The following is a 16,226-nucleotide window of genomic DNA, read 5'->3' on the forward strand; positions in this document are numbered from 1 at the left end:
CCCCAATGGTATAAGGATCCTATCTGCTGTTCATCTCTCTTAGGGGTCTCCCAACTGAACCCTTTTCCAGTACAGTCGGCTGTTGGGCCCCTTACTCCTTTCCTTTCCCTCTGGCTACCTTTTGTTCCCAGAGGATGGACATGTATACCATTTGCCGTTTATCTTCAGATACATCCCTTCGACCCTGCCACCACCACCTTATTCACATCCTAAGCATTTTCTGTAAATATCATCAACCCGCATCGCCATTACCACCCATCACGGCTGTCATCTATCAAGAGCCTTTTGGCAGGCACGCAACCCAAGGCCCTTCCTGTGCATCCTGTCCGTGCAGTGAAGTCACCACATCCCATCGTAAAGCAGTGGAAAGTGGGGCCAAGAGAGCTATGCAACTTGCCCAAAGCCCCAGCAATTAGGAAGTGAGAGAAAGACATTGTGCCTGAGTGGGTCACTTTGACTCCATAGCCCATGCTCCCAGCTGCTCTGTGAGCATCACAGACTTAACCTATAATTCAGGTTAGTCACGCAACGTACCTTATGTGTGGGTAGAGCCTTAGTCAAGTGGACCATAATGGACGGTGTTTGTTGAACACTGGTCTCATGCTTTCGGTGGATTTTATTTTTACCTTCTACCAAGCCAGTATTATCTTATCCTCCTAGTAAGATAGACCATGTACGCCTATCACCCCATGTCAGTGTGTCACACTGGTGACTTGCTTGCCACCACGGTGCTGGTAGCAGTTTCGGACACCAGCAGGGTCAGCCTGTGGGCTGCCGTCAGCAGAGATGCCAGACTAAGGAGGAGAGGCAGGAAGGCCCGCTTCTGGAAATTAGCCAGTGAAAGCCCAGTGCTGCTCACAGAATGTTAGACTCCGAGGAAGTGCTGCAGGGTGAGCCCCAGGCTGGGAAGGTTCTCTCACACCCCTGCCACAGCGATGGGCTCAGACCTACCAGCGACCCAGGAGGCCGTGCGGGACCAGGCCCCGCCCCTTGGGTTTTCCGTTCGCCTGTGGACTCACCGCGAGTTAGAGCTGCCCTGCCAGCAGCCGCAGCCTTTCCTGCTGGGAGTCGACAGGGAGGTATCGAAGCAGGAGTTTCTGTTGCAAAATTACCTTGGACCTGGCCTTGGATCAACTGTAGCAGAGGTCAAGAGCAGCTAGGCAGCTGCTGTGTGACAGGCGTGTCCAGGTCAGTAGCCGGCCTAACCGCTTTGGAGACAAGTCATCAGGCTAAACGAGAGCCGCCTTCTTTAATGAAAAAACACATCTGTCGACTGAGAAGCAGCAGCAAGTATCCTCGCCAGCACGGAAACACTGTTTTTCCATTCAGAGTTGGGAACAAAACAGAGAAAAGCCCTTATCATGGCTCTGAGGGCCTTACCCTTTGAACTTGCTCCCGATGTTGTATCGGGACATCCCGACGTGGTGTCCACCCCCGGCTGCCGCTTGCACTCTTACCACTTGCCACTCTCTTCAGTGCTCACTAATGCTATCTATCACCTCCCCACATGCTGGCCCTGTAGTCCCTGGTCTCTGGGGAACACATGGGTGCTCCTGCTCCAGGCCACCATGCTTGGTGCTCCTCTGCCCAAGAGCTCTCTGCCTGGCTCCCTGCTGTCCAGAGGTCTGGACAGTGTATCTCAAGGAGCTGTCTTTCCCCAGCCCTGACCTTCTTTCCTTTCAGTTAGTGCCTGCCTTATATCTCCACTGCAGCATCCCTCCTTTCTGCAGTCATCTTAATTGTGTGATCCCCTCTGTGACCCACCGTGCCGGGCTTGGTGCACAGCTGGGTCCCTAGCGTGTAGAATAATGCCTAGCATGATTGGTACATGCCGGGGTAAATAAAAAGGCATTGCTGCTAGGGTTCCCATGCGTACGTGTATGGGTTTATTCCCAACAAAACCTGTCTTACACATGTCCCTGCTCACTGGATGGCCATCTCAATAATAACACTTGCCTCAGTCTCCTGAGAAGTACCTTCGAGGGGGAAAAAAGCTCCAAGGCAAAACTGGCCCACAAAGGGGATCGGCTGGGCCAGTTCAATTCAAGACGGCCGGTCTGCTCAGAGGTGTTTGGAATTCCCAAGTGATAATTGCGATTCATACACACGGGATCCTTGCTCATAATGGCAAATGCAAGATGTCCCTGAGAGATGGGGGTGAAGGCATCGTCTCTCCTGAAATTGCATGTTCACTGATCCCACTTAACTCACTTCCACCTGTTGTGTCTGTTTGGGGGCATGTGGCTATCGCAGTGGTAGAAGAACTCTCATTTGAACACATGAAACTCAGAGACCAGCCGGCCCCGTTGCCTCCCCAAAAGCAACGGTGGCTGCTCTGGTTGTCGGATTTCGGAAGTGTTGCCGGGTGCACAGCCCTGGCACTTGAGTGGACGTGCATGTCCAGGAGTCGAGTCCCATGTGTTGGAATTTAGTTGATGAGACCGTGTTTCCACTCACTGGGGGAATGAACATCTTTATAAAGCCACGCAGCCCCTTGTGTCTGTCTCTGGACAGGCAGCCTTCCCCGGCTCTGCCTCCCAGGCTCCTAGTCTCTGGCTGCTCCTCTGCTCTGTCTCATGCGCTCCTGGCCTTGGCCTCTCGCTGAGCTGGGCTCCTCTGCTCTGTCCCGTGGCCTCCGTGCCGCCGTCTCTGTTGCTTGTCACACTGCAGACAGAGATCTTGAACCTGCGCCACCAGGGGCTCCTCTTCCGACGGCTCTGGGATTTTTCTGGGTCTGCTTCTAAGAGGGCACTTATACTCGGAAGAATAGCTTTGAGAGAGGTACGATTTTGTCTTCCAGCAGAATCGTCACCACCACCACCCACCCCGCCCTCGGCAGGGTGGGGATGATGGGGTAAAAGTTGTGAACATATTCCTTTGTCTTCCTAATGGCTTCTACCAAGAAATATTTTTATTGTATTTTTAATCTTTTTAGTTTTAAATATATATATAATTTCCCCCTACCTAAAGCTGAGCGTTTATTCAGCATTAGTCTGAATTCAGCTGAAGTTTGCCGAGAGAGGGACCAGACTTCAACCCGGTGCGCCAAGACATGAATGCAACATACCGGCATGAAGCAGGGAGGAATAGAGAGGTCTGCAGGGCGGGCCCCAATCCCAGCTACGCAGACAACCCCCCCTCGGCCCCCCAACCACCACCAAAGGATGCCTTTCAAGGACACCACTGAAGCTGGGAGAGGGGCACATCTGATCAGAGCACATGAAGAGGGAAGGAGAGAGAGTGGAGCACATCCCGGCCCACGAAGCCCAGAGGACAGTATTCCTGCTCAGAGCACCCAGTGCACAGAGAGAACCATAGGGCCGGCCCCACTAAAAGACACCATGTCCCTCACTGACCCATAGCACTCCGACGAGAGACAGCACTGGAGACAGTGCAGGAATTGTGCCTGATCTGACCCACCACACCTCGGCGAAACACAGGGCGTGCAACAGAGCAGCAAGGAGAACAAAGCAATGGAGTCCATGGGGAATACCAAAAGTAGACTTTGAGGCCAGGGTGTGGCACCCATCTGACTTGACCGGCAAACACGCCTAAAGGTCAACAAACAGACCTGGAACTATTTATAGGAATTTAGTTGATGAAACAACCAACTGTTCTTGTTTTCTTTTGCTGTTTTGCCTTGTATTTGTGCCTACTATTGTGTCTGCATGTCTGTCTAGATAAGATATGCGGATAAACAATCTGGAGGAGAAAACAATGGGACTGGTGGTTCCTGGGGGAGCCGGGGCATAAAAAGGGGGCTGTCAACAAACCCAGGGATAAGGGAACAACAAGTGATCTAAAAATCAATGGCAAGGAGGGCGTAGGATTCCTGGTGGAGCTTGATCAAGGGTAATGTAACCCAGAGGAATTACTGAAACCTGAATGAAGGCCGAACATGATAGTGGAACTAGAGGAAAGAAATAGGAGGCAAAGGACATTTATAGAGGTCTAAATACAGGAATGTACATATGTAAATATATTTATATCTACTGATAGGGAAATAGATCTATGAGCATATACTTATATGTTAAGTATTAAGGCAGCAAGCAGACACCGGACCTCTACTCAAGTACTCCCTCAACGCAAGAACACTTTGTTCAAATAACCGGGCATTCTGTGATGCTCACCTTCCCTGACATGATCGCTGAAGACAGATTAGATACATAAGCAAATGTGAAGAGAGCAGATGGTGCCCAGCTATCAACAGATAGAGAGTCTGGGGTCTTAGAGGCTTGAAGATAAACAAGCAGCCATCTAGCTGAGAAACAACAAAGCCCACATGGAAGAAGCACACCAGCCTGTGTGATCACGGGATGTCGATGGGATCAGGCATCAAAACAAAAACCCAGAACAAAAAATCATACCTATATGAATGAGGGAGAGGGCGGAGTGAGGAACCAAAGCCCACCTGTAGACAATTGGACATCCCCTTACAGAAAGGTCACAACAAAAAAGATGAGCCAGTCAGAGTGCGGTATAGCACCGATGAAACATACAACTTTCCTCTAGTTCTTTAATGCTTCCTCCGCCCCCATTATCATGACTGCAATTCTACCTTACAAATCTGACTAGGCCAGAGGATGCACACTGGTACAGACAAGCGCTGGAAACACAGGGAACCCAGGACAGATGACCCCTTCAGGACTGATAATGAGGGTGGCGATACCAAGAGGGCAGGGGGAAGGTGGGCAGAAGGGGAACTGATCACAGTGATCTACATGTAAACCCCTCCCTGGGGGATGAGCAACAGAAGAGTGGGTGAAGGGAGAAAGCGGGCGATGTAAGATATGAAAATAATTTGTAATTATCAAGTGTTCATGATGAGGGGGAGGAAGGGGGGAAAATGAGCTGATACCAAGGGATCAAGTAGAAAGGAAATATTTTGAAAATGATGACAACGTATGTACAAACTGCTTGACACAATGGATGGATGTATGGATTGTGATAAGAGCTATAAGAGTCCCTATCAAATGATTTCAAATATATAATATATATTTCCACCTCTCCCAACTAATGCTGAGAGTTTATACCCCCCTTATCTTAACTTATACGCTGTTATTTTTCTACCCAATCTGGAGGTTTTCTGTTTTCCCTTCGAGTTGACAGTTACCGATTGCAATTCTGGAATGTGTGTGTGCCCGGCTTTCTCTAAGTCAGACTGTCTGTGTTCACATCCTCCAGGGGCGAATCCGGAGCTGGGAAGACAGAAAATACCAAGAAAGTCATTCAGTACCTTGCTCATGTTGCCTCTTCGCATAAAGGAAGGAAGGACCACAATATTCCTGTAAGTCTGTTTTTGTTGTTACAGTTCCACTTCGCTTATCCTCTCACTGATTCAGGGGAAGAGTGAGAAAGCTGACCGGTACCGGCCCCTCGTCTTCACCCCGTGCCACCCAGCAGCTGTTACTCCCTTCCAGGAGGGAGCTGGGCTCCGAGAACGTTGCTGTTGGTCGTTGTCACTTCCAGAGAGCTACCACAATGGCTCTTGTGGCTCAGAGCCCCGTGTCTGACCCAAGATTAGTTGAGAACTGTTGACCCCCAGGGTCAGCCGTTCGAAACCACCAGCTTCTCTGAGGGGAAATGATGAGGCTTTCTACTCCTGCAAATAATTACAGCCTCGGGGAAACTCAGTGGGGCAGTTCTACTCCGTCCTCTTGAGTCAGAGTGGACTTGGTGACAGTACATCTGGTCCGGGTTAAATGCCGGAGGGCCACACTGGATGGAGACCTGACTCCTTTTGTACCGGAAGGTGCTCCTCGCTCTTTCAGCAGTCCTTCCTGCCCTCTCAGAGCAACCCACCGCCGCTGTCCACAGCCACTTGAAGGGGAGAGGAGAGGGAGGGGAGGTTCGTGATAGCAGAGGGGGTCAACGATAGCAGTGTCAGCCATCCACCACCATTTGTAGACGGGCAGACGTGGGCGTGAGCAGTCGGAGCCGCTGTCAGTCAAGCCAGCGTCCACAGGCCTGGTCTGCGCGGTGGCTTGCGTGCTTCGTGTGTGGCTTAACTGCCAGGGAAAGACCCAGACTTGCTAACATTTGCATTTATCTGTTTGTAACGAACAGCAGGAATCGCCTAAACCAGTAAAACACCAGGCAAGTGCTTTTTCTTTATGCTTCTTAGTCTTGAGTAATTGCGCTAACTTCTGAGTGCAAATCTGCTATGCAAAAGAAATTTTTAAAATTTTATTTTGAAAACGCATTGCACAGAGCCTTGCTCTTTGAAAAGAAGCAGCATGCCAGTTTTGCTTCCCGTCTGTTTTCTCGATACGTCTTTATTTGCTCTTCCATCCCGGTGTTGCATGTATGTCAAGCCTGTCAACATAGAGCTCATGGGTGGAAGGACTTCAGCCCGTCCTATGCACACTGAGCAAGGACCCAGCTTTGTGCTGCAGCGTTCAAAGTCGTACCTAAAGAGTAATAATAACTTCTCATGTGTTAGAATGTCACAGTGCTGTGTAGTTCCTGTCCAGATATATGTTTTGACCTATAGATTAGATTTTTTAAATTCTGGGCGAGTAGCAGGTGAGTCTTCTTCTTCCTAATTACGACCTGCCCTCCTGTAAGCTCCACAGAGCACAGGCAGTGAGCAACTGTGACCAGGAGCCTGGCTCCATTGTCTGCTCCCTGAGAGGGTGAAGAGGGCCAGTCTGAGACAGATTCCCCTCAGGTAGAGTGGAACACCTGTGCCTGGTGTAATGTGTTCCCCAGCATCGGGGAGTGTGGGCCTGTCTGTCTCCCACAGCCACGATGAGACACGGCTGACGGAAAGCAAGAAGCAGTAGCATTGTGTTGGGAGACGTAGTTTCTTAAAATCAGGCGACTGATCCGTATCTAAAGAAATTGTCACGGATAACCGAGCATTCCGGTGGTCTTCCTTAAGGTTCTTAAGACATTCTCAGACAGCCAGGCTGTGCTGTCCCTATGAAGAGCCCACAATGTCCCTCTTCTTTCGCTGCGGACCAAACCAGCCATGCCACCCGGGGAGGCTCGTGAAATAACCATGAACCCCAGAGGGTCTTTAAAAGCAGCTCTGCCAATGTAAAAGAGGACTGGTAGTGTTGAGCGATAAGCACCAGGCTGCCAGCACAGGGCCAGTCATGCAAAATCCGCCAATGACTCGCTGTGTGCGCCGTAGTGATGGACATTCTCGGAAACTGCATGGTAGATTGCTGTGGGCTGACTCGATGGCACTGGGTTGGGTTGGGTTGGGTTTGCCAGTTACAGAAAATCACTGCATCCACACACTGGCTTTTCTCTGTGGTTCCGAGGTACATTGAACTTGTCTTTAAATCACTAGTGAAAATAGTGTTAAATAATTGATAGGCAGATTTGAGGTTCTCCCCGCTCGATGGAACACAGAAAAAACACCATCGCTAACGTTTTTGTTGTGAAGTCATGTTAAACGACAGAGGAGTCCCTGTGACATATAAGTGCATGCCTTCTGCTAGCATTGGCATCGGGTCACAGCTGTCCCGGAAGCACAGGGCTCCCACGGGAGGCTGCAGCTGGTCCAGGGCGCACATCCCTTGTCATGTGGTTTGCATGTCTCACTGCATGCCCTCCTCATTGATGCTGCTTCTTGGTGTTGAAGCCCAGTAGTAGCTATGCGTGTTCTCCCTACTGTCCCCAGGAGAATGAGATGTGGGAGGGGTTGGTCACACCCAGAAGAAACAGTTACTTTTGCCTCCCTCAACTCCCCACCCCATTCCTGTCTAGTTCCTGGGTGCCCCACCTCCTGAGCTCCTTGCCCTGTGTTTGTGAATGAGTGACTGCCATACAGCAATAGCAATAACGTTGAGATCCTGTGTTTTGCAAGGCCAGCGTTTCTGTTTGGTCTGATTCACTGGCTTGTAAGTGTATGTTGCATTTCATAAACAACGCGCTCTTGGGCCCAGGCACCATTTGTGTAACGTTCAGATTATTACTAGGCAGCAGTTTTGATTGTAAAAGTAAGGGGGAAGGTGTCGCTCGGACCTGGGTTTTGACAGCCTTTTAGTTGCTTAATTTCCCGCGTCAATATTTTCTCTCTCTCCCTCTCTAACAGCTTTATTGAGATATAACCTAGACCATACCATGTCACTCACCCATGAAAGTGTACAATTCGGTGTTTTGGTTTTTTAGTGTATTCACAGTTAGGCAGTCAGCACAACACATTGTAGAACATTTTCATTACCCTCAAAAGAAACCCTGTACCCATTAGGAGCCCCGTCCCCCAGCCCTGGACTACTTACTGCCAGTCCACTTTGGATCTGAACTGGAGTCACCCTTTATACGTAGTCCTCTCACCGTCTTCCTTCACTTGGCACGATGCATTCCAGGTGCATTCCTACTGTAGCTTGAATCAATACAACATTTTTTGGGGGGAAAGGGGGGTGTCTTGATAGCCAAATGATAGTTCATGTATGTATGTAGCAGCACATTTTATTTGTCCATGCCTCGGGAGATAGACACGTGGGTAGACTTTCCACTTTGGGGCTACAGTGCGTAACGATGCCGTGAGCCGTGGTGTACGAGTATTTTCGTGTGAGCATGTGTTCACAGTTCTTAGTGTTTGCCCAGGGGGGATTTGTGGGCCCTTTCAATACCCCTGTGGTCCTTATCTTATGAAGCTGCCAGACGGTGTTTGTGAGCACTGGACATTCCCGCCAGGCAGGGAGGAGAGGATTCTGGCTCAGCACCCTCATCAGCACCCGGTACCTGTCTTCTTTTCCCTTACAGTCTTCCTGCTGGGCGCTCAGTAGTGCAGCCGTCCACTTTCGCCTGCACAGCTTACTTAATCTTCGTTGTGAAAATAGCAGCAATTCAGTCTTCTTTTTGAGAATCTTCTTACTTCATCTTCATTTTGGCAGTAGGGGCACCTGCTAGAGACATTCGTTTCCAGCATCAAAGATGTAATGTTGAGTCCGCACACTGGAAGTAGCACTTGCTCTCTTTTCTAACCAAATCAAAGGATTCACGTGGCCTGATCCCAGGGTGCCTGGCCAGCCACCTGCCCCTCAGGAGAGGTTGTGCCCAGTGTCCCCACCCCAGAGCCGGAATCTGGGGCTGCTCCTGGGGGCCAAAATGGGTTTGGAATGACTGGTTCCCCAAACATGGGGTTGCCGTGAGCAGGAATCGGCTTGATGGCAACGGGTGCTGGTGTTTTTATAGAACATGACTGACCGCCCCGAGGAGCCAGTCCACCTGCCTCACCACCCTGCAGCTTGTAACCTCTGGACAGCCACGGCAGGATAACTCTGTCTCTGACCTCCCTCCGTCCGGAACTGCTTGGACCCAAGACAACTGGGACCACAGAAGTCTGAGGCTGCCCGTGCAGGTCAATGCCTGGTTGCTGCCCCTCCTTCCTATAACCTGCCCTTTGTCAGTGAGACTCCAGCCGCTTGGCCCCTCAGGCCTGCGCTCCCTCCCCAGTGGAACCGCAGTTTTGAAAAAGGTGTGATTTTTAGCCACTTCAAACGTTATCCACTCAATACCGATGATTTAGCCAAGTACCGATTAGAGGCTACTTCATCAACATTGGCGTGGTCTTCACCAGGGTAGATAAACGTTGAACGGGTTTCTTACAAGACCAGACTCCTGCCGTGGAGTCAGTTCCAGCTCCGGGATCCTGTGGCACGGGTTCCAGGCGCCTGTGGGTTCCCAGGCTGGGCCTCTTTATTGGAGTAGAAAGTCTCACTCTTCCCCATGGTGCTGGAGGTTTCGAACTGCCGACCTTGCCATTAGCAGCCCAGCTCATAATCCCTACACCACCGGGGCTCCCCCTTGAAAGCCTTAGCTAACTCAAAACACTTTAAGAATAATTTCAGTACTTAGGGATTTTGCATTTTTTTTAACCACATTCCCAAAGAACCTATGTTGTTACCCTATGAAATAGAAACAAGGGACTCGGCTGTCTCCAGTTCCAGTGGGAAGAGTAACCTGTGCCTTCTCTTTCAGAGAGTGGTGTGTGCAGACCACTAGCCGTTAGTTACAGCCCAGCACTTAACCCCTCTGCCACCAGGCTCCTTGACAGCCGTATCTAGGGGATGTTCACGGGCTAGGTGTCATTTGCTTTACCTCCCAGTGAGAGAAACACTGTAAAGGCACCTTATTATTTGAAGCGTTTGTATTGTGGTTTAGGAGTCGGGGGAAAGATGTGGGAACCCAGTGGGGCAATTCTTCTCACGCCTGCCCTGTGGCTGTGAATCAGCGTCAACTCAAAGGCAGTGAGCGAGAGAGCGTGGTTTGGGTGGTGCCGTGCTTGAAGCACTCAGCTGCTGGCCGAAAGGTGAGCAGCTCAAGCTCACGGCCACTGGGCAGGAGACAGGAGAGGTCCCGCAACCTGCCGCCGTAGAAACTCACAGCCTTGCAGACTCCGTGGGGCAGTTGACTCGGTTCTGTACAGCCACCAGGAGTCAGAAGGAGACTTGACACAACACGGGGTTTTATTCTGACGAGGCAGGATAGCTCGTCATTCTCAGAAATCTGTGTTCTGATGCCCTTGACCCAACAGTTGATGTGTCATCGAAAGGCCATGTAGCGCCTTAAAGTCGGTGTCTACCCTCTGATCATACGGATTGAACTGTGTGGAACAAACGGGTGGAACACCCCTGCCCCCTCCTCCCAAAGCTGTCATAGTGTGCTTTAGAGAAGCCTCTGGTCCTTTCTTCCTGGGAAAGCAGTAAGCTTGTCTGTCTAAAGCACAGCTCCAAGGAACGTCATTGTCTCGCTTCGTAGCACATGGGAATGAGGGTGAGCAGCTTGTCCCAGGTGACCGCTGAGCACCTGGGGAAAGGCAGTGTCTACCTCACAGGTTGGCAGCTCCCAGACTGTGTTAGTCTGGGTAGACTAGAGAAACAAATCCACAGAAACGCATGTGTATGAGAGAGAGTTTTATATTAAGGGTGAAGTGTACATTAAGAAAGCATCCCGACCCAATGCTGTCCAAGCCCACAAGTCCAACATTAACCCATATGTCCGACACCCATCGCACAAAACACACGCAAACACGCCAACTGCAGGAGGAAAACCGAATCAGTGAGCGTGTAAGCATCTCAGCACTGACAGGGGTCTGCACGTAGCTGCTCCAGCACCCAGGGCTGCATCGGGGTAGGTCCATGTGGCTTCTCCTGGGGATGTCTCGCAGGAAGTGAGCCTTGCCAGCTAAGTCAGCCGCACACTGGCCCAACCATCAGAGAACAAGAGATCAGAGAACCGGAAGGGCGAGACTCACCAAGTCATTTATCTCTCAGCCCTTCAATTAATCCCACATGTGTTTATCGGCCAGGTTGGCACAATCGACCTTGACGATCGCACATACTTTACGATGACCTGAGTCCCTCGGGCTTGAGATGCATCAAAAAAAAATCGGCAGTATGTTTTAGCGTGATCAGGAATCTGCTGGTGCTGTACTAAAATAACCCCCTGGAAGATTTGCCCTAGGGAGCAATTTATCTAATGCCAAGAAGGTGAAGCGGTTCTGTCTCATGGAATGCCTGTCCCGTGGAGTTCTTCCCGGGCTTCGGACTGGCACGGTGCTAGTCCCCCCCCACTCATGTGGATCCTGACTCACGTGGGACAGGACAGAACTGCGCCACTGCTCCGTGGTGTTTTGAAACCTCAAGTTCAGCTGACCCAGACACAGACTTGCCTCCTCTTTGTCTCGCAGAGCGGCTGGTGGGCGCAGCCAGGGCTTAACCTGTTACGCCACCCGGGCACCTGCCGGTTGTGGTTAAGACTGTCCGTCTGGACAGTCCCTGTAAATGCTACATCGGCTTGGCGCGTGAGGAGTGTCTCACCTCACCGTTTAATTTGCCACCGGATCATTCCCCCTTAGCTGCCGGTGGAGAAGACCAAACTGGGACGGAATGCCAAAATTGTGAGAATAGCGCGTATTTGTCCTCATCTTGGGATCTGACGATGGTACTGTGCCCCACATGGCACATAACTGGCCACTAATCGGGAAATTATATGTGAGTGCTCTATCCTCTTGTTTTTTGCTTATACAATCACATTTGCTGTTGGTCTCAAATGCCCTCCCCCCCCCTCTTCTCCGGACCTATAACACTGTGGATATCTGAAAATACCGGGGGTAAGATTTGTGTTTGGAAAAAGCAGATTTATTTTCCGCCACCAAAGCTAACCCTGAAACTGCATTCCAGCCAGACGGCGTCACTTCCCCCAGCGTTCTTCCTGGCCAGACCAGCAGCTGCCGCCCCTCCTGCAGGCCACGTGCTCCGTTGCTAAGTCCCACGTGCACACACACGCCGCGCCTTCTGTTAGCCCCGTCTGGAAATAAAGACATTGGCTGTGTGGACTTGTAAGTTTAAGCAGGAAGCCAGCTGTGCTGTCATCTCTGTCACCCTCTGGCAGAGGTCCCCTTTCTACCACGGCGAGCATCCTTGTGACCGTTGAACACCTGATCCCATGTCAGCGAGACCCTCCCATTTCCCCGAGCCTTTCTGTTCCTGGTCGATGCCACCGAGTCAGTTCGGAGCCCACAGAAGGCAGCGGTGCCTGGCCCTGCGCCTCCGTCCTCACAATGTGCCTGTGCCCGAGCCCAGCGTGGCAGCCGCCCTCCTCAGGACCCACACTCCTTCCCATGAGCCCTCTGAGCCAGAGCGGCTACAGCAAAGAAGCAGTTGCCCGTCGTTTATATGACGAGGAAGTTTTCGAGTGTTTATAGCCCTCCAAAAATGACCTACCAGGTCATACCAAATACCAGCTTCACCTAAGATACCACTAAGGCGTCATGTTCCCAGCGGGCTCAGCTGACTGCGTGCTGCGAAACAAACGCTGGCTTCCCTCCTCACAGCCCTCTTCTGCTTTCTCTCCGTTTGTGAACAGAGGTGCCGAGGCAGGTCTTTCACGAAAGCAAAGTGCAAACTCTTTTCTAGAGCAAACTAAAAAAGCAGGCCGGAGTGGGGGATGGGAGGGCTGGGATCCCGTGTTCAAATTAGTTGCTTTATGGTGGGGAATTCTAACGGGAGGAAGGATACCGTGGCAAGGGGGGAGATTTAAAAAAAAGGCAGCCTTCGATCATTGGCATCAGGCACAGCAGAAGTAGATGAAACAGAAACGGCAGTTGAGACGTCGGGCTCAGCCTCCCCTCCTGAACCTCAGTGGTTTGTCTCTCTCGTCGTACTTCTTGGCCTGCTTTATGTGCTGTGAGCGTAACGGACTCGGTGGCAGTGAGTTTGGGTTGCTGTCATTTGGGGGGAATCCTTTTGCGTTGAGTGTGACGTTCTGAGCGCTTCTACGGGTGCTCATTCTTGTTCCGCCAGCAGAGCCCGCTGCTGCCCCCAGGAAGAAGAAGCCAACCCAGGCGGCTGTGTGGCGAGGGAATCAAAGAGCTGCCACAAAGGAGGCGGTCTTGTTTCTGTTGTGTGCTTTTATTCTCCCCGACCCCTGGGACTGCAGTTGAGAGCTGCGTCTAATCCACATCTGCTTTTCTTTCTGTCTGTAATACCCTTTAGGGGGAACTTGAACGGCAGCTTCTGCAAGCAAATCCCATTCTGGAATCATTTGGAAATGCAAAGACTGTGAAAAATGACAACTCGTCTCGCTTTGTAAGTGTTGAACACCTCCGAATCTTTGCATTCCTCTGATTTCTAGTTAAATGGTTGCTAGGATTAAGCAGTACACATCTAGAAAGACCCATGTACTTAACGTGTCTAGGCATGTATCCAGATGGGTATACAATGACATAACCACTTTGAGTTTATTTCTGCATCTTTGGGAAGAATAATAAAACCCAAGTTTTGGGGTAGGTAGAAATTAAATGTGACGCATCTGAGCACTTTAGCATGGTGCCAACCTTTATTAAACATTTACCATAATCAGAATATCTGGCTGAGAGAAACATGGTATTCGACACGTTAGAGGAGGTGGACATTCATGAGAGAAGGCGCTGGTGGTTCTGAAGTTGGGGTCAGCTGTAGTAAATTGTCCTTTCTATAGCGTGATAGTTCTTTGGGATTCGAACTTCAGAAGAATTTAGCACTGTGAACTTCTCTTTAAAAATCCTTTTCAGCTATTCAACTGCTTTGAATCATTGGGAGCTTTTCTTTATCCCTCTGATTGACTGGCTCCAACAGCTCCCTCGAGGACATGGTGCTGAGGGAAAGCCAGGGCAGGGCACTTGCACATCACCCCCTCTCAGTCCAGCCCGATAACGGCAACTCAGTCTCCAAACCCACACTGGACAAAAGCGCAACCTTGTCGCCAGTGTTCTGCCCTTGGTCACTGTAGATGACGGTAAGACTGCTACCTTCAGTGACCCTGTCTGAGACAAGAACAGAGAGGGGTCCTAGTGACCCCTCTATTTCTGCCTGTGTCCTTCAAGTCAGGTCCACTGCTTTTCCTCCTCTCTGATCCCGGAAGCATTGGTCAGGCTGGGGTGGGAGGAGAATCCTGTTTCAACGATCTGTCTGTGAATTATTTTGGGGAATTTGATGCCCTTGGAACATACTTCCCTGTTTTTGTTTTTAAAGAAACTGGAGATGTAGGGTTGGCCGCTTCTGCGTGTTAGTCTTCTGATGACATGGCGTCTGAGATTAGCGGAAAGGGACCAGACTCAGGCTCTGGGGAGAGCCAGAAAACGTGAAAGGAGCTAGGCCGAGCAAGCACCAGAAGGCTTTCCTGGTTCCATAAGAAGTAGGAGTCTATGTGCTGGGAAGAGATTGTGCATCCCTAATAAGATAAAGTCCCAAGTTGGCAGAGGAGTGATTTTAGCTTTTCTTGCACAACGTAGGATAAGGAATGTTGCCTGTGACTTCCAGAGTTACAGAAGGAGCTGGGGAGCCCGGACTCCTTGTGGACTTTTGCTTCTTCCCTTGATCAGAACCCCTGGGCCTGAGCCACAATTAGGGCTTAAGTTCTCCCTTCTGAAAGCTCTATGTTTAGTGGCCGCATCACGAAGGAGGCGAGGCTGTGAGCTCCCGGCTGTGGTATGTGCCTCCTCCTGGAGTCCCACGAGGTCTTCTCCGTGGAAAGCGCTGTCTTGCACCACATGCATCAAGTCGCCAGTCTATTCCGATTTTCTCCCCTACGTTCAGCAGAGAGAATTTGCTCTCCAGTTGCCTCCTCTCTGCCTAGAAAAGAGAAAGTGCTGCTCAGCAGTCACTTGCAGCCCGTGGTAAAGACGTCCTCAGTCTATTGCCAGACAGTAAAGACTCCTACTTGCAAAGATAGATTCCCACTTGCTGTCTTTGTGTTTGGGACAGACGTGAGTATAACGCTGTGGCGGTTGACGCATACATAGCTCACCCTATTAATAAGACCTCTTCCCACCCTAATGCAATGTTCTTCTGCATCCGGTCTAGCTTCTCGGGTTATTTCCTCGGTCTACATATTGAATAAGGGTGGTGAAAGGATACAATCCCCATCTCCATCCCCCTTTGAACCGAAGTGGTAGTTGTTTTTTAAAATGTATTTGCTAGCGAATTACTATATACAAGCCTTCTTAATGCTTCTTACTTAGACATCCTATGTAGAGATTGATATAAATTGGGTAGAAACTTAGTTTATACCTCCTCCTGGGAGGAAGACTTATCGTTTTCTGGCTTGCTTGAAGCAGGTCTTAGGATGAAGAGCTTGAATTAGTCAACAGCTCAAAATTCTCCATAGTCCTTATTTCAGCTGAGGTGTACTATCTTACAAAGTACCTAGGCTAGACCAAATAACATCCCCGAAGTGCCCTCATGCTAATGTATAGAGGCTCGTATTTCATAGGAAAGGGTTTTTTCTTTTATTTTTTTTTCAGGTATTTTCTTGTTCACTCTTTGAAACGGTAATGCAGTTAGTTCTACGGGTTGAGTAATAATCCATTAAAATCTCTCTTTAAGAGTTCTCTGTGAGTGTTGCCAGTATTTTTGTCCTCGGGAGGGCTAGAACGTTAGCAGTAGGGCCCATTTCTAAGGACTTTTCTAAAATTGGGGGGTTTGCCCTGTGGTGCAGCTCGCTGATTGCGTCCTTACTAGGCGGCTGCTCTTTAGGAGGGTCTGTGCTGCTTGCTTGATGTCTTCTTGGGGAATGACTTACAGATCTTGTTAAATTTTAACCTAATTCCAAGAGGATTTTATTTTATTTTTTATTTTTTTAACATTTTATTAGGGGCTCATACAACTGTTATCCCAATCCATACACGCATCAATTGTGTAAAGCGCATTTGTACATCGTTTCTCAAAACATTTTCTCTCCATTTAAACCCCCGACATTAGGTCCTCATTTTCCCCCTCCCTCCC

At 50.0% G+C, this 16,226-nt stretch overlaps 1 protein-coding gene across 7 annotated transcripts in view; it reads left to right on the forward strand.

The window, feature by feature from the left end:
- Positions 1-16,226, forward strand: part of MYH10 (myosin heavy chain 10) — a 131,345-nt gene that overhangs the window by 43,943 nt on the left and 71,176 nt on the right. For 3 of the 7 annotated variants that reach the window (XM_045293457.1, XM_045293460.1, XM_004712938.2), the window contains exons 5-7: positions 5,185-5,287; positions 6,067-6,096; positions 13,458-13,550. In XM_045293457.1, coding sequence (XP_045149392.1) covers positions 5,185-5,287; positions 6,067-6,096; positions 13,458-13,550 — 226 coding nt within the window. The remainder of the gene's footprint in view (positions 1-5,184; positions 5,288-6,066; positions 6,097-13,457; positions 13,551-16,226) is intronic. The other 4 variants (XM_045293458.1, XM_045293461.1, XM_045293459.1 and 1 more) reach the window with 2 other exon arrangements.

This window comes from Echinops telfairi, unplaced genomic scaffold (genome assembly GCF_000313985.2).
Source record: "Echinops telfairi isolate 266 unplaced genomic scaffold, ASM31398v2 ScPeMD7_2010;HRSCAF=2546, whole genome shotgun sequence".
Lineage (NCBI taxonomy): Eukaryota > Metazoa > Chordata > Mammalia > Afrosoricida > Tenrecidae > Echinops > Echinops telfairi.